The sequence below is a fragment of the Coregonus clupeaformis genome, chromosome 40 (assembly GCF_020615455.1).
Source record: "Coregonus clupeaformis isolate EN_2021a chromosome 40, ASM2061545v1, whole genome shotgun sequence".
Lineage (NCBI taxonomy): Eukaryota > Metazoa > Chordata > Actinopteri > Salmoniformes > Salmonidae > Coregonus > Coregonus clupeaformis.
In genome coordinates this window covers 1,146,724-1,174,492 of record NC_059231.1, presented here as the reverse complement: position 1 = coordinate 1,174,492, position 27,769 = coordinate 1,146,724, and the positions used below count along the sequence as shown (strand labels likewise).

General features: G+C 40.2%; 2 protein-coding genes across 3 annotated transcripts in view; both read left to right on the top strand.

Moving 5' to 3' along the window:
- Positions 1-8,112: 8,112 nt before the first annotated feature.
- Positions 8,113-10,018, top strand: hand2 (heart and neural crest derivatives expressed 2). Its single transcript, XM_041868534.2, has 2 exons — positions 8,113-8,942; positions 9,367-10,018. The coding sequence occupies exons 1-2, from the start codon at positions 8,406-8,408 to the stop codon at positions 9,463-9,465; spliced, it is 636 nt and encodes a 211-aa protein (XP_041724468.1). The 5' UTR covers positions 8,113-8,405; the 3' UTR covers positions 9,466-10,018.
- A 4,450-nt stretch (positions 10,019-14,468) lies between these two features.
- The window catches only part of LOC121555177 (scrapie-responsive protein 1), a 28,576-nt gene continuing 15,275 nt past the window's right edge, over positions 14,469-27,769 (top strand). Inside the window, exons 1-2 of one of the 2 annotated variants that reach the window (XM_041869005.2) lie at positions 14,469-14,737; positions 14,846-14,990. The gene's annotated coding sequence lies outside the window, so the exon portion shown is untranslated. The remainder of the gene's footprint in view (positions 14,738-14,845; positions 14,991-27,769) is intronic. The other variant, XM_041869006.2, reaches the window with a different exon arrangement.

Sequence of the window (27,769 nt, the reverse complement as noted above, 5' to 3'; positions counted from 1 at the left end):
GGAGGAAAATCCCAACCAGACAGATGCTTCACACACACCAGAAGGGAAACAACCACTATTAGTGGGTGACCCCTATCGTATCACACACACACACTAGTACCTACACAATGTGAATTCTCTGTGTAATATGTTCCATACATAGTGAAACAGGTTGGTCTTCTAGTTGGAATAATATAAATGGTGCCAGATGAAGACACAGTGTAGTGAAACTGAAGGTAGTGGAAATTCTAATAATCCCACTGAGCCAGGTCACACTCGTATCGGATGAGAGGAGAGGACAGTGGACAAGAACCAACAGGGAGGGAGGGAGGGAGGGAGGCGAGAGAGGGAGAGAGGGGGAAGGGAGAGAGGGAGGAGGGGAGAGATAGAGAGGGAGGGAGGGAGGGAGGGAGGGAGAGAGGGGGAGGGGAGAGAGGGAGAAGGGGATAAAGAAAGAGTGTGTGTGTGGCGTGCGTGTGTGTGTGTGTGTGTGTGATTAACAGGGTCTCAGCCAGTGACTTCACACCATTCCAACATGCCAATTGAGTCTTAGTGCTGGTTCTGTCTGTCAGCCTTACAGGTGCATAGCACTTAGCGCTCCAGTTCTTTTTTAAAGAAAGAGAAAACTAAAAACCTAATGGAAAACACAGAGGTCCAGCTTTGCTTGGCGTCAGCAGCATGTTGGGCCTTTAATGAGAGATGAATTGCAAACGAGGTCACCCTCCTAGTTGGTGCTTCCCATCAATCATCTAGTGAAGCAGTGGATTTTGAGTGTAGCTACACACTCTAATCAGGTAGCATTTAAATGAAAGTCAAACATTGAGCGAAATGTGGAAATCGGTTAAATGATCTCAATGAATCTCCATGAACTCAATGTTGACACAACGTTTTACTTCATTTAAATGTCATCATAAGTGCAAATCCATAATTCTGCTATTCATGTATGTAGGTACTGTCCAGTATGAATTCATAAATTCAACGTTTTTCAGGCAAAATAAGAAAAAGTGGTTGTTTTAGGGAAAACAACTGCAGTCTGTGGCATGGTCAGCTAAACTAGCCTGGTCCCAGACCTCTTTGTACTGTCTTGCCAACTCCTATGGTCATTTTTGAAATGACATTGACCATGGGAGTTGGCTACACAACCCAAACAGGTCTGGGACCAGGCTAAAGCTAAACAGCCTTTCTTGTGTGTGAAATAGTATGGTACGTGAGAGAGAGAGAGCTCACCCCGCTTCCTTGCATCACTAGATATGGTGAAGAAGATTGATAAGAGAGGAGATAGGGGGGAAACCACACTTTCAGATAGGACCAAATTGAGGTCATTGTTGACTGTACAACTTGTGCATGGTGCTGATGAGTACAACTCAGCACAACCTTTTTCCTCACATTAGTCCATTTTTCCCCACGCATACACACACACACACACACGGACACATGCACACAAACACACACACAGGAAGTGACTACTACAACAAAGGAAACAGAGGGTTGTATTAGCATAACCAAGGCTCAACAACAAATAAAAGCTACAAATAAATAGCATTTCATTCACAGGTGAACACATCCACACCTTATATATATATCGATTAAAAGAGAAACGAAAAGATATTGACGAAAAGGTTGAGGAGAAAGCCACTGTAAGGAAAACAGTGCTGCTGAAAGTAACTCGGCATCCCCCCCCCCCATACAGTTAGAGTAGACGTAAGAGAGGCTTCATGTTGTTGTGAGTCCAGACCAGCAATGGTACACTACTAGAACACTACAAACATATGGTTCTGATTAGGACAGAACAGATTGGATTTGGAATGTCTTGCATAAACTGGTTAGTAGTATTGTGTTAGCCGGGAATCCTGAATTATGAATCTCATTTGCCTCTCAAATGACCCCTGTGCTCGTGCAAAATGGCTGCTTTTACAGCCGGCTACCAGAAACTACAGAAGGGGTGTCTGGTGTGTGTGTGTGTGTGTGTGTGTGTGTGTGTGTGTGTGTGTGTGTGTGTGTGTGTGTGTGTGTGTGTGTGTGTGTGTGTGTGTGTGTGTGTGTGTGTGTGTGTGTGTCAGACGGGGAGAGGGAAGGGGGTGAAATTGCTTTAGTGAGCAGTAATAGCACATCAACACAATGAGACAAATAGTGATGAGAAACCAGACTCACAGACAGTCTTAGTAAATTAGTCTTCCACATCAGTATAATGATTTTTTACTTCATTTCATTTCGCAGGAGATTGATTGTGGATATTGGATAAACAAAAATGAGAAACAAGGGGGGTTCTGGGTAATGGCCGTTAGCGTTTGAACGTGAGCCGATGGTTTGTACCTCAATCAGTTTGTGGGGATTACCATATATGGGCTTGTTTGTCCGGCCTTTGAAAGCAAGAACGACAATATCACTCATGTTGGATTTCCCCAATTCCCACACGTTGCAGCTGTACTCTCATCTTACCCTCTGTAGGGTTTCTGTAAGGTATCTCCGGTCCTTAGCGGTGGACAATGAGAAAACGCCTGGCCGCAAAGCACAGTAAGCACAGTGGATTAACTATGTGTTTGGTGTCACCATGTCTCCCACACCTCGGGATTACGCAATGAGATAGGTGTGGGAGAGGTGAGGAGTACGGCTTTGAACCTGGCCCTTGGAGGGGGGGGGAGTGAGAGAAGAAAGGGGGGTGAGAGAACGGAAGTGAGTGGTTATGGAAAGAAGACGAGGAAGAAGAAGAGGAGGAAGAGGAGGAGGGAGAGAAAAAAAGAGTGGGAAAGCCTATCCAAACACGGGACAGGGAGAGGAGATAAGGGTTGAGCGGGGTGGAAGAGGTGGAGAGGTACCATAACACAACAGGCCCTGACTGAGGATCAGACACCAGTCCTGCCCTCTCCTCTCTCCTCCAAGGTCTGGCCTGAGAGAGAGAGAGAGAGAGAGAGAGAGAGAGAGAGAGAGAGAGAGAGAGAGAGAGAGAGAGAGAGAGAGAGAGAGACAGAGACAGAGACAGAGACAGAGACAGAGACAGAGACAGAGACAGAGACAGAGACAGACAGAGAGACAGAGAGACAGAGAGACAGAGAGAGACAGAGACAGAGAGACATAGGAGAAAGATATATGACAAACTTCAGCAATTCACACAGACAGTAGTGTGTAGTATGTAGGGGTGATCAATGAGGTGGTGGGGGAGAACAGGTGCTGAGTGACAGGGACTAAGGAAGTGATGATTACTACAGATAACAATTATGGATGAGAGAGATACATGGAAAAGGGAGGGAGGGAGGAAGGGAGGACAGAGGAGAGGAGAAGGGAGTTGTTGAAGGAAAATAGAGAGTTCCCAAAACAGGTCTGACCCAATACAAGTAGTTCAACAGATGTGTTCGACTTCAGTCATTGTTTATGATATTTTAACTTTGAAGGAAAAACGATGTATCATATTCTGTGTACAAATTTGTGAACGGGGATAGACGGATTTAGCGGTTTCATGGTAGGATCCTTTTGCTTATGGGTTGTGATAGAACACAAACTGATGAAGTGTTTCGAGTTTGACTTTGAGTTTATTGATCCTTACTCACAGATAAAACTGAGGAAATGCAGAATTTACATCATTACAAAATCGTTAAACACTAACTTAAGTGGTTTGCAGTCACGCAATGCTACCCTAGCCATGTTCACCTCCTTGAGCTCCCTGACCATCACTGGCCTCACTACTGACTGACTATGGCAGAGACAATGTGTTGGAGTGTAGGAGAATAGCTGCCTCCGCCGCTCTGTCTCACTGTATGGATTATACACATTCACAATATGAGGAGAGAACTTGTCATATCCTATATACAACATTTAAGGGTGATTTTATAGACGTATTTGAGTGTTTATGGTCTTTGATCAATGCCTTTTGCAAATAAAATGTATAACAAAAAAATATATTTTATGAATGCCTATGTGTGCAGTTTTGAAAAGGGGTTAATTTAATTAACTTTTAGTTGAGCGGTTTGAATAAATAAAAACGTTTTGATTTTTAGTCTTCACAATATTGTCAGGGGTTCTCTGTTGAATGACTTGCTTGTTTTCCTTGTTTTAAAATATGAATAAATTAAACGTTTATTCCTGCATTATATTTAATGTTGTCAAACTTTTGCCATGATGTGTGTGGGGTATTGAAAATCTTCCTAACGTTAATATTTAGACAACCACTGTATTACTCATGTTCTTATGTATCATTTATAATTGATTAATAATTGCACCGTGAACACGATCCAGGCCCTGAGGTAAACAATAATTGTATCACGTAGGCCTAATCAAAGATGTAAAAAAGAAAAGACTAAACACGTATTGTAAATTGCCTAATTAATATATAATACATAGTTAATTAATTATTGTGCATTATGTATAACAGGGTTTATATTAGGGCCTATAGTCAAATGCAATTCAATTTAATTTAGGCTAGCTAGCCTGCATGCGAAAAATGCCAGGGATCTCTGCATGGTCCCTCTGATGTTTCGCATCAAGCCCTTCCTTCCAATAAATGAACTTTCTCACTCCGTCCTCCTGTATATTAGACATGACAAGCATTGGCAATAACAAGCGCCAAGCATTTCAAAGCGTATTTATGGGATTTAAAAGGTGGTTCTAAATGGCTGTAATTCATACGAGCAGGTGAGTTGTATTAAAATCTCGTAAAAGTCCCTTAAATCCAGCTTTTAGCCTGTTCTCTATCAGTCGACATATCGGATGAGCTTAATGCTGAAATAAATTCAGTTGAGGCGGTTGTTACGCTTAGCTGCTTAGGCCTATCTGCATTACGCTATAGCTCAGACCATTGCTGCTGTATGGGTCATGACGGACAGAGAGGGGGGTGATGTGAGCTTGTTACTGGGGTCAACAACGATAACGGCCAGCCCTGCTGTAAATCCAACCAACGGGACATTGCTGGATTGGGGAATTGTTGGAAATAGCCAAATGGTTCGCTAATGAGACCTCATGAGAGCTTGCATGGAGGGGAAATTGAGACGTGTCCGCTTTTCAGCCTATTTCACGTATTTTTAGGGCCTATAGGCCTATATGTTGTGCACGTTGTAGGCCTGTATGGGATTTTATCCTAGTTGTATGTCTTATAAGTGATGTGGCCATCCAGGGATGCATTTTAATCTGTTTGCATTTCGAGGTTGTTTTGGGATGTCAAGAAATTCACACACACAAAAAACGTATATTTTCAACGTTTATAGCCCATACCACAAATAACTGACATCTTGTATGAGTACAGGATATCCGAATAACGTCTCAATATTTTCATATAAAGGTTATGGGTTATTACCAAGACCTGTCAGATCTCTACATATGTTTTGTTTGTTTTTACATATTATTTGAGATTATCTCTGTAATGAAAAGCGCTATATAAAATAAATATATTACTTTTACCATGATTAGGCAATACAGAACTATTATTATTTTATGTCGTATTATTTTGAGATATCTACATTTGTAGGTCTATTTCGCTTAATTGCATGGAAAAAGTGAGAGTTTTTGTTAATTTAATTTAATTGTCACCCAAATAGCACTCGCAATGACATTCCCCAATCGACGGTTTAGTTCCGCCGAATTTATATCACGTTCATCAAGCACTTCTCTCACGCTCAAATATTTGGCTCTGCATAACTTGTATTTATTTATACGAAATTCAGTTTCAGTTTCAAAGGAAATCAGAGAGGAGAGGAGGGGTTTGTAGCAGGAGTTTGACCAAGTGACCTACAGGCTAATTATATGTCATTAACTGGAGACTGGACGTATCTAAATGACTTAAAGAACTTCCATTCAGCCAGATGAATTACACTCCACTACCCCCACATACAACACTTAAACAAATATAAATCATGGCCCCTTTGCCGTCCTTTTTGAGTTTGTACTTTTTTTTTCTTGTACACATTCTCTCTCCTTCCTCTAGTCTGACACACATATCTAGGCTACACACACACACACACACACACGTTCAACATGCGGTGTGTGGGCTGAATAAGATCTGCCGAGGAATGTCCAAATAAAACAGCTCTTGTATGCCAACTCGTTTATTCTGACCCCCATATGGTCTGTAGTTTTGTTCTACAGAATAAAATGGGTTTTACCTCATAGCAAATGTAATGGTTTCTCTGTGCAATTTAGTCCGTTTCATTTACTAAGGCATCGTTAATAATGGAACACCCTTCTCTGAGTATCGAACTGTATCAAAATACGCATTGTTCATTTTTAGGCCTATTGCCCAGACTACTTGTCAATGTCTTATGAGTTACCATGCAATGATACACTTGGTCTTATGCCAATAAGATTACCATAAATAAATATGGGTGTGACCGTCAACAACCTCGAGTCTAAATAAAGGTTCAAATGAGCCCTGAAACAAAATTAGTCGAGTATTTAAATGAATTGTTTACCTTATCAGCAATCTGTGCGAAACAGGCCTACTTTGCTTTAAATTGCGTCATCAACTGGATTCTCTCTGGTCATTCGAGCCTATCAGTTTATGTATTGGCCTATTCCAGTACTGGAGTGATGGAGGTCCTATGAAGTGTATGCCTAAGGTTCATCTCTCTATTATATTCATATTTACACCAAAATAATGCTGTAATGAAATAGGCATTATTTATTGGCAATGTAATGAGGAATTACAATTTAATTTCACATAGATATATAGTGTTTATATGCTAATATAGCAAACGCAGCCTACATTCTCTAGCCAGTCAGTTGTTTCGATGGGGCGAAGTATATTCTACAACAAAACCAAAATAAATGTCAAAGCTGTGCATATCATAGAATAGTATGTTGTATTAGATACATTGTGAGAACGGGCCAACATGATTCCATGACGTCTTGCCTCTCATTTACTCTCAAAATGACTTTACGCATTGGCCTGTCTTAGCATATATGAAGGCCGGTTTGCTATCGAATTGATGAACGTTTAGCCAAGTGTGCAATGATCGCAAATTGAGCAATAATGCATGTCAGTTAAAGCAAAAATATGTCAAAAAAAGTGTATTATTTATTTTTACACAGATTAAAGATTACATTAATAAATTATTCTGTTTTTTGTTACTCGCGTCATTTTGTAGTTTATGTGACACAATGTGGGATAATGCCATGCAGTTAATAATTGTTTTGCACGAGGTAATATGGAATATGAGCAATAGGCCGATAATGCGCTTGGTTTATTGATAAGGGGCGAGCCAGGCCTGAGCCTCCTTGAGACAAAAAAATATAGGCTTTTTATATGAATATGAAAAAGTGGCAGATGTGAAAGTCATAGGCCTATACTGTGAATACTATTCCTGTTTAATGATATCGAATCGCCTTTCCATGTGCGTACAATAAATGCATTGCTGCATTGATGACCGAAATAATCGACCCTAGTGACATATCCCAACAATATTATGTAGGCCTATTTCCTTGAAAGCTAACTTTTACATCAAGACGAGTTTCATGAATAAACTAAGCATGCATTTGACGTTTAGGCCTACGTATATATATTTTTTTAGAGTACAATCAAACGTGCAAACCACAAATAGTAATAGCCTACCACTAATTATAGGCCTATCTTTCTTAAAATTAGCCTACAACAACAGCCCCTAACGTTGACATTTAAAGGCAAAAAATGTCCATACCTCTCATTTTGTTGATGCTTTTTTAATTGCAATAGCCTAATTAGGCGGTGTATGGATTTTTCACAATCTTAATGTCATTAATAAAATATGTCAAGGCTGCCAGTGCTTAAGAGGGGCCATTGAAATTTAGGAGCGTAAACACCCAGCACTGTAGGTTATGTCCCTCCTCCTCTAAGACGTGATTGGCTCAGAGCGGTCTTGACGACATATATTAACCCAAGTCGTTCTAAAGATGAAGCTGTGACATGGAGATCAAACGGATGAATTCTCGCTGTGTGCTCAACTGAAAGGCTGTGTATTGCGTGCAGTGCACACTATAGCAACTGGGATTTGGAGCTTTTTTGTTATCTGACGCCCTATTTAATGAATCTGGTCCGAAATCCATAAAGAGTTTGGAGGGGAAAAGCTCGACCCGAAGTGCTTGAGGACGCAGTTCATCAGGCGAGACATGCACTGTATGTCTCGGTAATGGAAAAGAAGGAACTTTCTCACGTTGGGAATGGACAAATTGAGAACTGCGTGTAAGTAGCTGACAACATTATTCTATATTCCACACCATAAACTAGCAAAACAGAAAAAATAACGTCTAAAAACTCATGCATTGGTGAAGTTTCGTTTAGGGGTCTATATTGGACAATTATAAATAGCAGTACTTTTCAAATGACCAACTGAACCAAGTTACTTTTTATGAGGATAGCCTATTTTCTTAAAATCTTTTGGAGAACCTGACCATAATCGGAGGGTGCAAACGCAAATTCGTTTCGTGGTTCGTTAGTAGCACAGTTTTTGGTCTGCTGCTGTGTCGCCATGAGTTTAGTTGGTGGGTTCCCTCACCATCCGGTGATGCATCATGACGGTTACTCCTTCGCCGCAGCAGCAGCTGCAAGCCGCTGTCACGAAGAGAACCCCTACTTCCACGGCTGGCTGATAAGCCACCCGGAGATGTCTCCCCCTGACTACAGTATGGCACCCTCGTACAGCCCCGACTACTCCACCGGGGGCCCGGCGTTAGACCACGCACACTACGGAGGTGGTATCCCCGGGGCTGGCGCCGCTGGGATCGGGATGGGACCTCGCCCTGTGAAACGGAGACCTACCGCGAACCGAAAGGAGAGGCGCAGGACTCAGAGCATCAACAGCGCCTTCTCGGAGCTCAGGGATTGCATTCCTAACGTTCCTGCGGATACTAAGTTGTCCAAAATAAAGACCCTCCGGTTGGCTACCAGCTATATCGCCTACCTCATGGACATTCTGGACAAGGACGAGCAGAACGGCGACGCAGAGGCCTTCAAAGCGGACTTCAAGAAGACAGAAGCAAAGGAGGAGAGGAGAAAGAAAGAAGTGGTAAGAAAAATCCATAATTTTAGGTATGCATGCTTATGCAAACATTGAGTAGCCTCCTGCAAGGCTTGACATTATGTGGATAAATTATTTGCTTATTATCTAGGTTTGTAGTAGCCTATGCTGTGAAATTCAATAGGCCACAACCTTATAGCCTATAATATCTTGACATAAGCTACAATAATACTGGTTTTATGGAGACAACTAGGTTAAGTTACTGAATGATACCGATTCTAAACTGGCGTTGTAAAAGACTGTAAATATATGATCATTTTCATAAATATTTAGTAATAATAACTTCAGGCTCCCACACCACAGTAGGCCGAATAACAGCCTTGAATTGTGGACAGAAGCGGTGAGAAGTGGCGAGAAAGTAGTATTTCTCGACAACAATAACAGACATCTGATTTTTCCTTGTTCCCAACAGAATGAAGTTTTGAAAAACACAGCAAGCAGCAATGACAAGAAAACCAAAGGAAGGACTGGTTGGCCGCAGCATGTCTGGGCTTTGGAACTCAAACAGTGAATATCCTTCTTCTCCTCTCAAAAAAGACTTGAAATGATGAAAAAGTCTTGTTCTAGACTTTTATTTGTACTCTCACGTTATTTAATGGAATATTTATGTGCAATTGCCGCTACGGAGAGTGGATATTTGAAGAAAAAAACATTCCATTTTTAAGAGGAGGAGAAACAACACCCTTTGGTAAGGGACTGTGTCGTTCTCTAATGTTGTTGGTTGGATGTTTGTTGTTGTCCCAAGAGTGAACCAAACAGAAATGTTGCACACTATGGTGTATGTGAAGTCGTTCTCAATCTATCCCTATCTCTGTTTCTATCTCCATCTATCTCTCTTTGGATATAAATATCAATGGTGTTTGGCTGATGTCGTGGTTGCAGTTCAAGCAAATGTTTTATTTGAAAAAAAGTAATGAAGTGTTATGTTGTAATTTTTGTGGTCGTATACAGTATTTGATAGTGTTTTAAACAACTGTTTAGTCCACTCAATTGCACTTCCGTCCAGAGACGTGGAATTTAAATAATATTTGAGATGTAAACAATGTAATTAATTCAATAAACCACTGTTTTTTTTTAAACAAAGACAACCATCTTGTTGCATAATTAAAGTGAAAATACGAGGCAGACTTTAAAGGGTTTATTCTATACAAAACTCATTCAATGTAAAATATTTCGCTTGCAAGGTATGACATAGCCTACAAAAAACATTTGGGTCTTAGTAGACAAGTAGCTTTTTCCCTCGAATAGAAGTAAAAAGTAATATATAGTAAAAATGAAATTATGCATGTTCTCTTTGATCAGAGGTAGCCTAGGCCTCAATAATATTTCAAACTAAGGCCTATAGGCTTGCCTAGGCTATTCCTTCCCTAGTCCTGTCAAACAGCACTCATGCGATACATCCACGACAGCTCCTCAAGTAGAAACAGAAACATTCACACGCGCAGGAGAAACTGTCTATCTCGTGTTTGTAGGCTATTAGAACATGCGGGTTCTGATATAGGTGATCGTGTAGGAGATAAACATAGTCTAAGAAATAGCTTACAATGAAACTAAATATCTATTTGTGTAGACGAATAATTACTTTGTGGTCTTTTCGGTTAGCAATAAGCTGCCATAAGGGTAAATTATATTATTGTTTACATCAAACTTATGTTCATGGGGGCTATGACCAATTCAACAGAATCACCAGGAAATGTATCCATGCGTCAACAACATGCAACATGCTCATTGTTGTCATTTCCCTCCTTGATTATAGGCCTCGTATTATTATCATGACGAGTATTATGATGGACAATATTATTAGTAGACTATTGTTACATACTATTATAATTAGCCCAATCATTTAGATTATTGTTATTACATGGTAATTCCTCATTTACAGCCCTGCTAGTAGTGTAATACTGGTACCTATAGGCTAGTATCGGTGTTGTTGTCATTCAATATCACCAGGAAGAAATAAAGAAATAGACTAACACTACTAGGCTGCACTATCTTGGTTATAAGAATTGTAGACCTACTAATAGGCTAGTATAGTGGAATAATTCCTCAACATTGAGACCACCGAGTTAACCACAATTGTTATATATTAAACAATAACAATGTGTATTATTTCTTGCTGCTAGTGACTCCACTTTCCATGTTATGAAGTTATTTCCTATTTCAAAACATTTTCTATTAACTGCATAATAGCTATAGACTACTCATACTTGATGGTCTAAGTAACAAACCATCCTATTTCTTTAGGCTCCATGACCAACCCTTGTAAAGATGTAAACATGGTGGCAGAAAAAGGCTATATAGGCTTGAAATTCCATTGGTTAATTATGGCATTCCACTCTTCTCGCCCAAATCACAAGAGGACGAGACAGAGCGGAGCCGGGAAAAAATGTGGATTTTGACGTTAAAAGCTGGTTGGTCCATGGAAGGTAGATTGTCGAGGCACGAGAGAGGGCCCAGCTATCGGATGTTCGTGTGATTGATAGCGTGCCTATCAAAATGCGGCGCTGAAGTGCCTTTTTAGGGTTGGGGGTTGAGAGCGGACGATGAAACCTGTAGCCTATGCATAAAATCATTTTGGATATGACTAATATCCTACTTCTGGTAGAAAATAATAGCCTATTGTTCTATAAAAAGGCTAGATATTTTTTTTTTGAAATGCACGTCACTAATCAAACATTACAACGAAACAAAAAAAAACATTACGTCTACAGCCTACTTCACTTATCAATGTGTGTCAGCTGCGCAATTATAGACTAGGCCTGCAACATAAATGGCTGTAACATAACATTTTGTATTTCACATGTCTATTTCACACTTTTGCCCACTGCATCACAGCTTGGTAGATGTTTATTAGAGAGTAGACTGGACTTAACCTGTTTGTCCTAAGAATAATCGTTACTTGTCCTTTGAATGCATGGTTGGTGAGTAAACAGACCTCGGATAGGCTACAACAGACCAAATTATTCTTCACGAGAAGCTATGCAATTAAAGTGACATCTACAGCAACGTAAATCAGAAGAGGATTGGACACGCCGAAGATTTACAGTCCATCCGATTGCATTAGATAATTGTAACACGAAATTGGCTTGTTTCACGAGTCCGAAGTATGATAATTATGGATAATTTGTTGTCTGCCCGTGTCAAGATGGCGTCCGAAATAGTATCAACTGGCTTGACAAATAGATGACCTGAAACGGACCTGCTGCTGTATTATTGATAGGAGGATACAACTCATAGGCCAACTCATTGACCTATAGGCTACATACATTGTTTTCAGCCGGTTGAGCTCACCATTCTCAAATCAATGCAAATGCAGTAGGAAGCAATAACCTGGTCCAATGTGCCAATCAAATGTGCCAAATGTTGATTAATCCACTGTGCTCTCCCAAAATAATATAGTTTTCAGGATGGCTGGTATGCATAGGCCTACAATAGAAAAGCTGTAATGTATTAATTGCACACTGCATACGATCAAAATTAGTGTGAATGGGCCAATAATGTCCTTTGTTCTCTTGTTTAATTCCCTCTAATAACGGCAGTGGACTGGACTTACAACATGATAGACTTCTCGAAGTGTGGAATAAGATTTTTCCCTGGTATTACAAACATCTGCGAACGATTAGTTCATAAGACCCTCCTACCCATTTTTTTCTCTCCCTGCAGTCTCAACGTGGGCCGGTAGACATGTTGACGTCGGATCAGACGGTTCGAAGCTATCCTGCTGCAACACTGAACGTAATGACGCGGTGCGTTCCACTCGCAATCTGGAAAAAGGATAAATCTTAAGGCATATTTTCTATCAAGCCCATATAGGGAAACTATGGCATCAATTAATTGACAAAGGAGTATGTATGGTTATGCATGTGTTGGTATTTTAAAGGGAGACACAGGCCTAGCCTATTTAAATGCTGCAAAAAAACAACTCTTGCAGAACTATAAAAGCGCACACTCATAACAGACTGCAAACGTACTATATATAACCCACGTGAGTCAAAATCCTTCCATGATGAAGTTATAGATCGCGTTCCTCTGTTCAGACGTTGCCTGCATAAAGCAATGGTTGCGTGCGCCACATCATCGATTGACAGATTGCAACAACATATGATGTGGTTAGCTGATAGGTAAAATACCTATCCAGGCGTTGTAAGATCAGCGCCTGGACAGAGGAACTAGTTCACTATCTACTGAGCTAGGCCTATGATTTGTTATGGTCTACCACTAAAACAAAGGCCTATGAAACTTTGAATCATTGTAAACAAAGGTTATATTCCAACAGTGCAACTTTTGATTAAAAATAAGATATTGCGCTGCAGTGGGGATATATTTTAATATAGCTGGGACAAATATCTGATTACAAAGAGGATAGGGCACAATTAACTAATGATCTAAAAGGCACAGACCGAGTGACATATTCATGCGTACATTTTTGTTTTACACACAATGAGAGTTATTACGCATACAGTTAGAATTTGGCCGCACAAAAAAATATATGGCCACATCTTTATTGATCATTTAAAAAACACATTATGTATGTAACAGGACCAACAGAAAAAATAAGTTCAATAATATGCCAGGACAACACATAAGAGCATTTTCCGCCAATACAACCCACTGGGCACAGACATCAGTTCAACGTCTAGTTTTGATTTACATCTGGTTTAGTTGTTAACTAACGTGAATTCAACGTGAAATCAACAACAAAAATGTCACCAAGTCATTGGATTTAGGTTAAAGGTTGGGTGAAAAAAAATACGAAAATCCCTAATGTTGATGACTTTTTTCAAATCCAATCAGTTTTCCACGGGATTCAACTTCATCAAATTGAATGTTTTTGTTGAAATTACTTGGACATAACGTGGATTCAACCAGTTTTTGCCCAGTGGGGAGTTAGATGAAATCATGTTTATGTCTCAAGTTTAGTGCCATAAGACTGAGTGGCACGGGTTATCAGTGTTTTCAAAAGCATCAACTGGCACTACATATTGACTTTCAACAATGCATCGCCGTTAAAAAATAACTCAAATTTAGGCAAGATAAAGGACGCATGTCTAGGCTCCAAGTGGAAATATTACTAGGTCGAGAGAATTACTTTATTCACCATGATAATTCAATGAAGGATGAGTAAAATCATGGCCTATATGCAACAACTAATGAAAAAAATATATATAAATTCAGTGTGAAACAGCATTGCGAATGTTTTTACTTCACGTTTGCCGCGCATAAAGATGATGCTAGCTTTTTAGAGATCATGAAATCAGTTCGAGTCCAGGAACATCTCTTGACCTGTGTGACCAGAATATTCCGCGACACTTATCTGTGTGCCATCTCCAATCATTGCGAATAATACGTAAAATATATCCCCAAAAACAGACAACGGACCTGACATCAATCGACCTTTATGCGAAACCTCTTATAGGCATACTTTTACGCGCAATGTTGTGCGGAAGATCAGGCCTGTGCCCTGTGTTGCTGTCAGTTGTGACAGTTCCCAGATGGGACCTGCTACTGTATGTGAGATTGAGTTTCTCACCAAAAAAAAAACTCCCTCTCCATCCAAACCGTCCTCAAAAACCTTCTCCAGGCACAGGTCGGTGCGTCTGCTCCCAGGGCTGAAGCTGGCTCGTCGAAAAGCCCGGAGTGCTTGGCATGAAAGGAGCCGCTCCGGGTCTCTGTAGAGCGGAGGCCATTATCAGGGGATGGGGAATCGACACGGGCTGTTCGAACACTGATGATATTTCTTCCTATTGGAGGTCGTGGATATAACGAACCTTATCGAATCCATGGTAAGTAGCCTAAGCTACGCGGATTTCATCGTATGTTTTGAAGAAATTTAATGGGACACTTGAATTAATTGTGAATATATAATATGTACCTTTTTATTTTTGTTATAGAGGCTATTTCCTGTCTTGCCTACATGTGATGCACAGTTTTCAGTAATGGTGTTGATGGAAGTCAGTCGAAGTTGACTACAACGATGTAACTCCAGAGTTATTGCATAGGCTACCATGTGGAGCGTTGTGCGCTTATTTGCTCGTGGTAAGCCGCTTAGCAGTTGCCTTGTTACCTTGTTATTATCATGCAAAGTAGGCTACACTGGAGTACCAATTTGACACGCTATAACACTGTAATAATAATAGCCTAATAATAATTATTATCATAATAATAACCACAATAATAATAATAACAATGCATTGTCATTATCATTATAGGCGTGATGATTACAATACATAGTCACCTGACAAATCAGAAATATATGGTTACTGAAATTCATGTAGTAACAAAGGCCCATATGTGTGTGTGTGTGTGTGTGCTAGCTATAGCCTATATGTTGATGGTGCAGATATTTCGACTTACACAAAATGAACAACGTTGGCATTCAATAGACTACTATATACCTTTTTAACAGATTTTTTAGGCGGAGCAGAAGTGCACATATAACCTGTTATTGTTTTGACAGTTGAAAAGGTCTATGGACAATGAAATAGAAAATATAATTGATCTAAATGATGTTCAATGTAGGGTAGAAATATTACAAATGTGTGTTTTCACATGGGTTCTCTTTTTACATGATAGGCTACACCAACTGCTATATACACAATGTATATTAGGCAAATGACTATCCTAAAATATCGATCTGAAACTCTCTACTCATACTGCATCCTCTATTCGCCTGTGGCGCGCGGCACTACGAGATCAAGTGCGAAGAGAGGATGAGAGGCAGACCTCCCAAGTGGCTGGGGGCATGCGTGTCATTTTAGGGGACTCGGCTAACACTCCATTCATCCCGGCGAGCAGGAGGCTACTGTTCTGTTTTGTCGGTGATAAACATTTAAAACATTTAATAGAGAGCATAAATCCAGTTGGGACTGCTGCACACAAAAACATTGACGGGAAAAGGGCTGTGTTTACTCATATACTACCATGTGCGCCTCGCGTCAACACCGTTATTCTGATCTTGTGGGTTTAACAAAATATATAACAATACATAACCCTACCTGCAACCTTTAAACAATGTAGGTAGCACTTATTATGTGTTTCACAATAGGGTACAGTGCAATATATTAGCCTACATTTAACCAAATATGTAGGCTAGGCCTACTGCTACGAATAAGATTCAGTGAGGGAACATATAGATTTGCATGGATTGAGAGAGTTTGAAATGTAAATCTACCCAACCTCTCTGCTTGTAAAACTACTTATTCACGATTGATTGTTCACAGTGCACTGAGGAATGTAGGTCTATCATATCAAGGTGTGTGTGTGTGTGTGTGTGTGCCTGCGCTCAAAGATGCATTTTAGAAAGGTTGCTTTGCGTAAAGTTTGTTAGGCTATGCTGAAGTTGATGTCATTTATGCGTAAAGTTGATGTCATTTAAAACAATGTGCTCGTGTTTGTCTTTATTATAGGCTAAGGTGATATGCGTTGCATTAGTGCTTCCCAATTCTCTAGAGCACTGTGTCTTCGTTCTAAAATTACAACATGTCTTACTTAGGTCTAATTCAATGTTCCCAGTTGGGTTTGTAAAGAACTGGTGTCCAAATAATTAAGGCTGGATACCGTCTATTAGCCATAATAGTAATGTTTTGTTAGCTAAACGCTGTGGATTGACACTGACTGACCTTGGCCAGATTCGAGACATTTTATGCCATTTATTTAAGTGGAAGGCGCGTCGCCGCGGCATGATGAACGGCAGCGGTAGTAGTGTAATATTTCTTCACTGAGAAATAAACAGACCAGGGACATCACAGACACAAGTTACACACAGTATTAACCTTTTAAACTAACCAATTAAACAAAGGAATAGACAGTGCCCGAAAGCTGTTAGATAGGCCTAACCATGGCCAGCACTTCTAAGCATACTTCTTAGATTTGATATAAGCCTGCCTATAATTCTTCAATCCATAATGTAGGCCTAATATAAAAAACGTGCGGTGGTGCGTGTCTGGTCAACTTGGCTGGAATATAAATTCAGACCCATATGGAATGGGAGGCGTATTAATTATACACCCTTCATCAAATCGATATCATAGTTGCAAAAGGACTAACGGTTAAATATTATTCGTTCAGGTTAATGCGTTAATATAGAACAAAATGATAAAAAAATCACTATAGTGCTTTGTAGGCTACTCTGCAAATCAGTGGATTTATTTGCTTTATCACACCATTGAATGCAGCATGCATGCATTATTGTCCAAAATGTGGTGTTGAAGGCTACTTTGGAAGTACTTTGAAATCACACAAAAAATATTGTCATTTCGATGTGACAACACACAACAACAACTGAATACCTAAAATGCTCATATACCGAAATGCTCATAGGCCCAAGTTATTGAACTCTACATTTTATATCAAACCTTCCAAATCAATGTCCATGCATTTCACATCACTGTACTTCAAGAAACCGATACAAATCCAGCCTAGATTAGAATTATATAGCCTACATCATTCACAATTTTAAACATATTTTGAACACAAACCAATTAATAACATAACGTTGTAATGACGGTGCTTTAGGCCTACCATATAATTGATAAGAGCGACAGGGACTCGTTCGTAGGCCTATAGCCTACTAACTGTTAATATTATTGCCACTTTATCCCCATATGGGAGTCTTTTAAGTAATTAAAATAAAAACAATTACACATTTCAAAGATGTTCTTCGGTTAACGTTTTTCTAGATGTCTTTCTAAAATTAGGCCTAAAATGGAAAACGGAAACTAGATTTAAAATATAAACATTTTTGACACATTACATGCTTATATAATGTTTTTAATGTGACGTAATAAGTCAGGCAACATTTTAGAAAATGTACCACTAGTATGACCCAGTTTTTTAATTAAGCAGACAACATGTATACGTCTAACCTACCTGTAGCCAAAGGACTATGATTGCATTTGCAAAATCCTGTTAAATTACATGCAACATGCATGAGATAATACATCATATTGCAAATGCTTTTCAGGCCTATTGCTCTTCATTTTGGGTCCAGGGACTGCAGGGGATTTTCTCTTGCTTGCTGTATGAGTGATGGCGAAGCAGCGGTCAAAAGACACCTAGATTATTAGGCTACCCCAAGAGGATATGATGTCATCCCTATTCGGACGAGGTTAATTGACTTCTTAAAGATGGTTCGATTACTCTCAGCATTTATATCTGCCGACGCAGCTGCAGCAACGCAGATGTCGCCGCAGGGTTTCGCCAACAACAGAGAACAAATAATTAAAGTCAGTATTTGGTTGATAACTAACGCGCCTGGGGGTTAAAAACGAAAATGTACAAAAACCTGAACTCTTTCTGACTAGCCTCGACAATTGATGGCAATCAATAGAACTAGGTATTATAATTTTGCTAATATGAATCCTGCATCACTTTCGAATACAGACAAAGCCCTAATCGGTTTGACCAGTTGAAAATGTGATAGAGCATATTATCGCCCTGATACTTACGTCAAACACTGTCCCCCGGTGACCCGTTCCCATGCATGGTATGTCAGTGCGTTGCTGACCGGGAGGGAGTTCAGCTATTTCCTTATCTGTCCAGTGGAAGTGTCCGGGATAACTAGGTCGAGATGACGGCATCAAGCTGTGTAGGTCACAGCGTGTTTCCAGCCTGTGATGCAATACAATAAATATTTACACCCTGTGCCACCTTCCTCTGAAGATTAGGAAAGGGAATTCAGCAAAAAACGAAATCAAAGATGTCCCCTATCTTTCTCTCTAAGTGTTATGATCAAGTGCATAAAGTCTAAACATTGAATTCAAAAAGCAGAATAGTTTCCTTACTGATAACATTTATTTTTAGGACCAAAATTCTGCATATCAATGTATGTTATTTTTCAGAGGCCCCCATGACATCTTGCCATGCAAGACATTAAAGTGTGACAGAGGGTCAATCCATAAGGTCAATCAACTGATTTTGTTCAACGCCTAACAAAGATCTTTATGCTTATATCAACAGAGGCCATGCTGTGTCCTCTTAAAAACATGGAAAATTAGATCTCTGTAATCTAACACCATTGTTCTGTGCCATAGCTGACCTGAATTGCTACGCTTTGGTGTTACACATCAGATTGTCTCCCAAAACATCAGAAATAGAACATTGTTTTCATAGGACACAGCGTGGGACCATAGGCTGTGCCTCCCACGAATTCATGTGAGAAAGCGGGTGCACGAGCGCACAGATGCACACACACACACACACACTTTCTCATTTTCTCACTCTCTCTCTTTCTCTCTCTCCTGGATCATTAATGAGCATCAGGTCAGAGTGGAGCAGTGTTGTGATGGTGATGGTATAACCCCTGGATGGGTCCCTCCAGCCCCCCTGTCAGTCAGTCAGTTAGGGCCCCGTGAGGAGAGGAGAGGACGCTGCATCCGGGGCCAGGTTCCTCTGTCATCCATCATGGGCAGTAATGGAGAGTTTCTGGAGAAGTCTGTGGCTAGCCTGCGTTAAACCACAGCGATGACAACCATCCACTTTCTACCCCCTCTCACGCCATCTCTCTCTCTCTCTCCCTCTCTCCCTCTCTCCCTCTCTCCCTCCCTCTCTTCACATGTGTTGCTAAGCTTTCCGAAAGGGTTCCCCCTATCCGGTGCAGAGCCGGTGAACCCATATGCAATCTGCCATATTGAACGGGCACTAAGTTAGATCTATGAGTCCCCTTTATTTTCTGTGCACGCCAGTGAGAAACCAAATAACTGTTTTCGAGGCGAGGGTACACAAACGCACACATCAGACACCCACTATGTGTCAACAGGCTACGGCCCGGGTTGATTAATGAGTATGCGGGCCCAATGAATGCTTCCTTGTTTTAATTAGGCTGATGACGACGTCACCGTGTTATTTTGACTCTCCCAGAGTCCTAGAGCACTCCTATCAGCCATCACAAGCACATAGGGACCTGTCATACATCAGACAGAAATATATATAGCCCTCTTCAAAATTCTTCAAGCTCTGTCAAATTGGTTGTTGATCATTGCTAGACAACCATTTTCAAGTCTTGCCATAGATATTCAAGCATATTAAAGTCAAAACTGTAACTCGGCCACTCAGGAACATTCATTTTCTTCTTGGTAAGCAACTCCAGTGTAGATTTGGCCTTATGTTTTAGGTTATTGTCCTGCTGAAAGGTGCATTCATCTCCCAGTGTCTGGTGGAAAGCAGACTGAACCAGGTTTTCCTCTTTTTTATACTGAAAAACTCCACAGTCCTTAACAACTACAAGTATACCCATAACATGATGCAGCCACCACTATGCTTGTAAATATGGAGAGTGGTACTCAGCAATGTGTTGTGTTGGATTTGCCCCAAACGTAACACTTTTTATTCTATCTTTTCACTCTGTCATTTAAGTTAGTATTGTGGAGTAACTACAATGTTGTTCCTCCATCCTCAGTTTTCTCCTATCACAGCTATTACACTCTGTAACTGTTTAAAAGTTACCATTGGCCTCATGGTGAAATCCCTGAACGGTTTCATTCCTCTCCGGCAACTGAGTTAGGAACCATGCTCAAAGGGATATTCAATGTCTGCTTTTTATTTTACCCATCTACCAATAGGTGCCCTTCGTTTCGAGGCATTAGAAAACCTCCCTGGTCTTTGCGGTTGAATCTGTGTTTGAAATTCACTGCTTGACTGAGGGACCTTACAATTACAGTGCCTTCAGAAAGTATTCACACCCATTGACTTCAGCCTGAATTTAAAATGGATCAAATTTGTGTCACTGGCCTATACACAATACCACATAATGTCAATGTGGAATTATGTTTAGAGAATTTTTTACAAATTAATTCAAAATTAAAAGCAGAAATGTCTTGAGTCAATAAGAATTCAACCCCTTTGTTATGGCAAGCCTAAATAAGTTAAGGACTAAAACAGTCACATGATATGTTGCATGGACTCACTCTGTGTGCAATAACAGTGTTTAACATTATTTTTAAATGACTACCTCATCTCTGTACCCCACACATACAATTATCTGTAAGGTCCCTCAGTCGAGCAGTGAATTTCAAACACAGATTCAACCACAAAGACCAGGGAGGTTTTCAATGCGTCGCAGAGAATGGCACCTATTGGTAGAGGTGTAAAAACAAAAACAAAAAAGACATTGAATATCCCTTTGAGCATGGTTCCTAACTCAGTTGCCGGAGAGGAGGGAAACCGCTCAGGGATTTCACCATGAGGCCAATGGTGACTTTAAAACCGTTTACAGAGTTTAATGGCTGCGATAGGAGACTACTGAGGATGGATCCACAACATTGTAGTTGGTCCTCTGTAGCTCAGCTGGTAGAGCACGGCGCTTGTAACGCCAAGGTAGTGGGTTCGATCCCCGGGACCACCCATACACAAAAAAAATTTATGCACGCATGACTGTAAGTCGCTTTGGATAAAAGCGTCTGCTAAATGGCTTATTATTATTATAGTCCCTCCACAATACTAACCTAATTGACAGAGAGAAAAGAAGGAAGCCTGTAAAGAACAGAGATATTGCAAAGCAATTCACTTTTTGTCCTGAATACAAAGTGTTATGTTTGGGACAAATCCAATACAACACATTACTGAGTACCACTCTCCATATGTTCAAGCATAGTGGTGGCTTCATCATGTTATGGGTATGCTTGTAATCATTAAGGACTGGGGAGTTTTTCAGGATAAAAAATAAATGGAGTGGAGCTAAGCACAGGCAAAATCCTAGAGGAAAACCTGGTTCAGTCTGCTTTCCAACAAACACTGGGAGACAAATTCACCTTTCAGCAGGACAATAACCTAAAACATAAGGCCAAATATACACTGGAGTTGCTTACCAAGACGACATTGAATGTTCCTGAGTGGCCTAGTTACTTAAATCGGCTTGAAAATCTACGGCAAGACTTGAAAATGGCCGTCTAGAAATGACCAACAACCAACTTGACAGAGCTTGAAGAATTGAAAAAATTATAATATGCAAGTATTGTACAATCCAGGTGTGCAAAGCTCTTAGAGACTTACCCAGAAAGACTCACAGCAGTAATCACTGCCAAAGTGATTCTAAAATGTATTGACTCAGAGGTGTGAATACCTACAGTATGTAAATGAGATATTTCTGTGTTTCATTTTTTTTTATGTGCTAAAATGTCTAAAAACATGTTTTCACTTTGTCATTATGGGGTATTGTGTTCAGATGGGTGAGAGAGAAAACAAATATTGAACCCATTTTCAATTCAGGCTGTAACACAACAACATGTGGAATAAGTCAAGGGGTATGAATACTTTCTCAAGGCACTGTATCTGTATGTGTGGGGTACATAGATGAGGTAGTCATTCAAAAATCATGATAAACACTATTATTGCACACAGAGTGAGTCCATGCAACTTATTATGTGACTTGTTAAGCAAATGTTTATTCCTGAACTTATTAAGGCTTGCCATAACAAAGGGGTTGAATACTTATTGACTCAAGACATTTCAGCGTTTCATTTTTTATTAATTTGTAAAAATGTTTTAAAAAACATAATTCCACTTTGACATTATGGGGTATCAGTGGCCAGGTTTGTAGGTCAGTGGCCAAAAATCTCAATTTAATCAATTTTAAATTCAGGCTGTAACACAACAAAATGTGGAAAAAGTCAAGGGGTGTGAATACTTTCTGAAGGCACTGTATAACCTATGACCCCGATCGTAATCCCCCAGCTACCAGGCATTTGTCTCCGGCAGTTTGACGCCAGTGCAGTAGTGAAGTCCAAACCACACAGGTTAAGCCTGTATAATGCCTCACATTAGATATTGTTCTCTTTTTACTCAGATCAAACGAGGGCTATGAAGGTTCTCTATGGCTCGGCCAATCACTGGTCTCATGAGTTTCAGGTTTCCCTTTCATCAAATCACAGAGCTGGAAAATCCACTCGGGTCTCTCGGGCTGGTCAATGACACAGAGGCTGCTGCCAAGCTGGCCAATGGGAGAGAGGCTATTGTATTGTGAGTATGTTTCCCAGAGTCAGCTGCTTCAGCACCAGTCTACACTTGCTTTCCCTTATGATACATGAGATAATAATTTGGCGTAGTACTGCACTTCAGCTTTGCTTGGCCGCAGTGCTGTTCAAACATGTGTGGAGAACCAGCAGAGTAGGTGTCCATTTTAACCTGTCTAGTTTATTAATGATCTCAAAGTTTGAAGAGATGGAGAGCTTGAGGAACTGTTCCAAATTGCTGGGCTGCAACAAGATCTCACGGTTTAATCAATTTGACTTCAGATTCTGAAGTTTATCCACGTTTATCTAAACATCAAATATTGAAGTGTCTCCAAACATCACATTTCGAAGTTAAGGTTAAGGTTTTGGATAGGGTTAAAACATTATGTTTAGCCATTTATTCTGAATGGTTAAATGAATGGTTAAGGTTTGGGATAGGGTTAAAACAAAAGTGTGTGTCTTCCACTGGGATTGAACATGCTACCTTTGGATCTGGAGTCATGGGATTACCGTTACTACTTGATGATTTGAAGGCATTCCCCAATAGCCGCAGGACATGGACAGACGTCCAATTTCGAAGTCAATCTTGAGCGATCTGGCTGTCCAATGACGTGGTCCTGGTCCTTTCTAAGTAGTCTGTCTGTCCATGTTGTCATTTGATTTATAAGTGCTACTGATGAATCTAATTTCCACATTTCCTCTCATTTGAAACAAGTTAAGATGTCATGGTCTGTGCATGCCATGATTGTTCATCGATAGGTTTCCTCGCAATTGGCGTCCTTGAAATTAGGCCTATGCTATAGTACCCTAGTGTGCTGCTTGACACAAAAAGTGATTTTGCTAAATTGAATACAGTACAAGTTGAACTGCTAATAATATGTATAGTGCCATGTAATTATACAATGTATTACAATATGTATAAAGTTGAAGGGAGATACTGTATTATGCATTGACATGATGAATAATGGTATTTGTATTACATGCCCAGATTACCATTTTAACAAATAAACAATTGAATCAATTCCACAAATAGAAAATACATTTTATATATACACACAATACAATTGGATGAATAAATACATAATTGAATGAATAAACAAGCTTAGATACATGTTTGGTGCATCCTCACTTAAATGTAGCAGATCTTTCGTTATAAATGATCACACTTGAGTGTGTTTCAAGGCATAATTTATTAGCCTGAATTCTCTCATTTCGATGAGGCTATAGTTTATGTAGGGCAAAATCTATAGGCTAATCAACTATATGGAAATTATGGGCTTTTAATTTTGGAATCATTGTGAGTAGCGGTAGCGTACTTTTTTGATAGGCAATAGGCTATATGTTTAGGGCTATATATTATTTATAATTAGATCTAATATCCTCCATGAAATTAACCATATGTATATTATGAATTAGGTTGACAATGGTTAGGGTTTTATGTTTTTATTTGGGGACAGAGATGTAGGCTAATCATTTTTGGAGACAAAGTTACAATTTTTAAGTCAAACAACATCTTCGCTTGAGAAGACGATATTTTATTTATATTTTTAGATAATTGAACTCAATTGTGAGTTTAAGATATGGGCTATAGGCTACTATAACCTGACGGACAACAACAATTCGCAACATTTATGATTTCGATAGCTAATTCCTACATGCAACTCACCACTTTTTCCAAAATGTTTCCTTTTTAAGCGCTCATAGACTACATAGCGCATTGATTTAATGAGTGGGTGGCAGATTGATCTGCGACGGAGTGGCCCCACGTTTATTGGTCGTCTTGTCCGCAGGGCTGAGAACCTGAAGTCTCTCCCGGGTGGCCCAAATTCCAGGTGCCCTTACACTTCCACAACACCCCACTGCTTTCATTACTTGCTACAGAATGGTTTTGATCATGTTTGCAACTAACATAAACCCTGACCACACAATTTTGGCGCCCTTTGGGTAAAAGGAAGGGGGCATTTTTACGCTGCCGGGAGAGGGAGAGGGGTTAAAGAACACCAAGAAGTTGACCGTTGGTCGCCATCGCCTCAAGACTGTCAGACATGAACATAACGGATTTTATTGTTTGTGCTTGCCATGTCGTATTTAATAATTCGATGACCAAATGTCATACCAAAATAAATAATTGGTATCCCCCTTGTGTAGTAATACATTCTTAGGCTGTTTAATCTCCCGAAGCTCATGAAGTCATGAAGCTCCCCACATTTAGTGCCAATTTTACACTTATGTATAGTTGCTGCATTATGCACTAGTCACACATAGGCTATAATAGGTTGCACTGGAATGACCAGAAAATTGCACAGAAAGTACAGAACGTTTCATTAGGTTACTCCATGCAAGACATTGCTAAAATACAGGTAACTACCAAAATAAAGGAAACACCAACATAAAGTATCTTAATAGGGTGTTGGTCCACCACTGGCCGCCAGAACAGCTTTAATGTGCCTTGGCTTAGATTCTACAAGTGTCTGGAACTCTATTAGAGGGATGCAACACCATTCTTCCACGACAAATTCCATCATTTGGTGTTTTGTTGATGGTGCTGGAAAACTCTGTCTCAGGCACCACTGCAGAATCTCCCATAAGTGTTCAATTGAGTTGATATCTGGGTACTGAGACGGCCATTGCATATGGTTTACATCGTTTTTATGCTAATCAAACCATTCAGTGACCACTCGTGCCCTGTGGATGGGGGCATTGTCATCCAATGTGATCATAGCCATGGTAGCCAAAATAATGGCCTGACAAGCGTTTTTATACATGACGCTAAGCATGACTGATGTTAATTTCTTAATTAACTCAGGAACCACACCTGTGTGGAAGCACCTGCTTTCAATATACTTTGTATTCCTCATTTACTCGAGTGTTTCCATTATTTGGGCAGTTACCTGTATGTGCCAGTAAGCTGTGTACAACATATTGTAGGATAGGATACAAACGGGACAGTAGCTATATCCCAATCTCCAATAGAAAACAAAATGCTGTTTGTGTAAGTATGTGGTGGAGGATGAAGGCGTTGGCACAGCACCTTGTTTTGGTGCAGTGACATGAAGTCATAAACATACTGGCTAGACCTCCACCCCCCCCACTCACACACCCCAGCTCTACTACTACTCCATCCCATAGACCAGCCAGTGCTCAACCCCCACATAGACACATCTAACCCTATCCCACCCCCATCCCCTCCCAGACAGCTGATAACCAGTGTTTTAAGATTCCTGACAATTTATCAGCAGCACTGGCCTGGTTACTGGCCAGCTCTCTCTCTCTCTCTCTCTCTCTCTCTCTCTCTCTGGCTCTCAGTTCTGAGTGCATTTAAAAGGGAGAGTTAGAGGGGAGTCTGCATGTGAAAACATGAATGTTGGGGCGACTTGTTTTTAAAATATGAAACACTCTTCTGTTGAGGGTAACCCTACCCTACTTCCATTTTTGATTTAATGTGTCTGCTCTGCTAGAACCCCCTCTCTCGTTTGACATCTGCCTTCTGATACACTTCCTTTTCAGAAATCAATAACAAAAAAAGACATTATACAGTATTCTATAGAGCTGGTATTACACACACCCATGCACACACACACGCACATGCACACACACACACACACACACACACTTTCTCACTCTCTCTCTCTCTCTCTCTCTCTCTCTCTCTCTCTCTCTCTCTCTCTCTCTCTCTCTCTCTCTCTCTCTCTCTCTCTCTCTCTCTCTCGCTCTCTCTCTCTCTCTCTCTCTATTATGGAGCCATGTTAGCTACAGTAGCTTTAGCGCTCACATCCAAATATACTCACAGCCTCATAATGAGAGGAAGTATACAGCTAAGCCCTGCTTGTAAAGGGAATCTCCTCTCTTTTGACTGTTGCAGCCATGCAGCCTCTTGCCAGACCATCAGTAACAGGTTATTGGGTTACACCACTAGATTACACTATCACTGGAGCTAGGGCTCCATGTCAGCTCTGCTCAAATGGGATGGGACCAGACCTGGGTTCAGATACTATGAGAAATCTTTCAATATTTTGAGTGTTTGCTTAAGCCTATCTGGAGTGCTAGGTGGGCTGGGTTTGCACTTTTGGGACTTTTCTATTGGTTTTGTTGCAACAGGCAAGCTCAATAAATCACACCTAGTTTTTTTGTTGTTGATGATTTCAAATGGTATTTGAACCGATGGGTTTGCGAGACTCCCTCACTTCAGCAGCCCTATTATAGCAGATGTAATAAACAGGTGGTCGTTTTTATGACATTGACTCCAACGTGCTGCTGATAGCAAAGGTGCTCCCGGGAAGACAACTTTAGATCGCCATGTCGGATAGCAGCTCCTCTATTTCAACTAACTGTACTACTACAGCCTGTATCCACATAAATCAACCAATACACGATATACAATACAAGCTTTGCTAAGACTTTCAAGTACACCCAAATCCTACAACTGCGTTTGGCTACAGTTGTAAATGAAATTGCTGCTCTATGAAATTTAAGAGCCATGAGTCCACTGTTTGCTGTCACTATGGAAACAAGAGTGCCCCCTGTCGTAATTCATAACTATACATTGCCATAGGTTGCTGATGTATAAACTAGTTTACACACGCAATGCAGCATGTAGGAAATCATCATAATCAATTGCATTTTCTGTCTATGATGTTTTGTGTAAATTAAAATTGATTGATTCTGTATTTATTTATACCCTGATTTTACTCTGAAATGTAGAAGCATATTTCAAAATTCTGGTCTATAAAAAATAAACCACACTATGTTGAGCTTTTTCAATATAATTTACACGGTTTTCCTGGCGTTGGCTGTCCAAAACTCAATAGAACAGATTGAAACAAAACCAAACAAAAGTCAGGAAAGAAATGACATTTTCCAAGTAAACCA

Excerpts from the sequence above, each read along its gene's own strand:
- hand2 (XM_041868534.2), top strand. The coding sequence starts at position 8,406 with ATGAGTTTAGTTGGTGGGTTCCCTCACCATCCGGTGATGCATCATGAC. Across the intron at positions 8,943-9,366 it reads AGAGGAGAAAGAAAGAAGTG|AATGAAGTTTTGAAAAACAC; the intron begins GTAAGAAAAATC and ends TGTTCCCAACAG.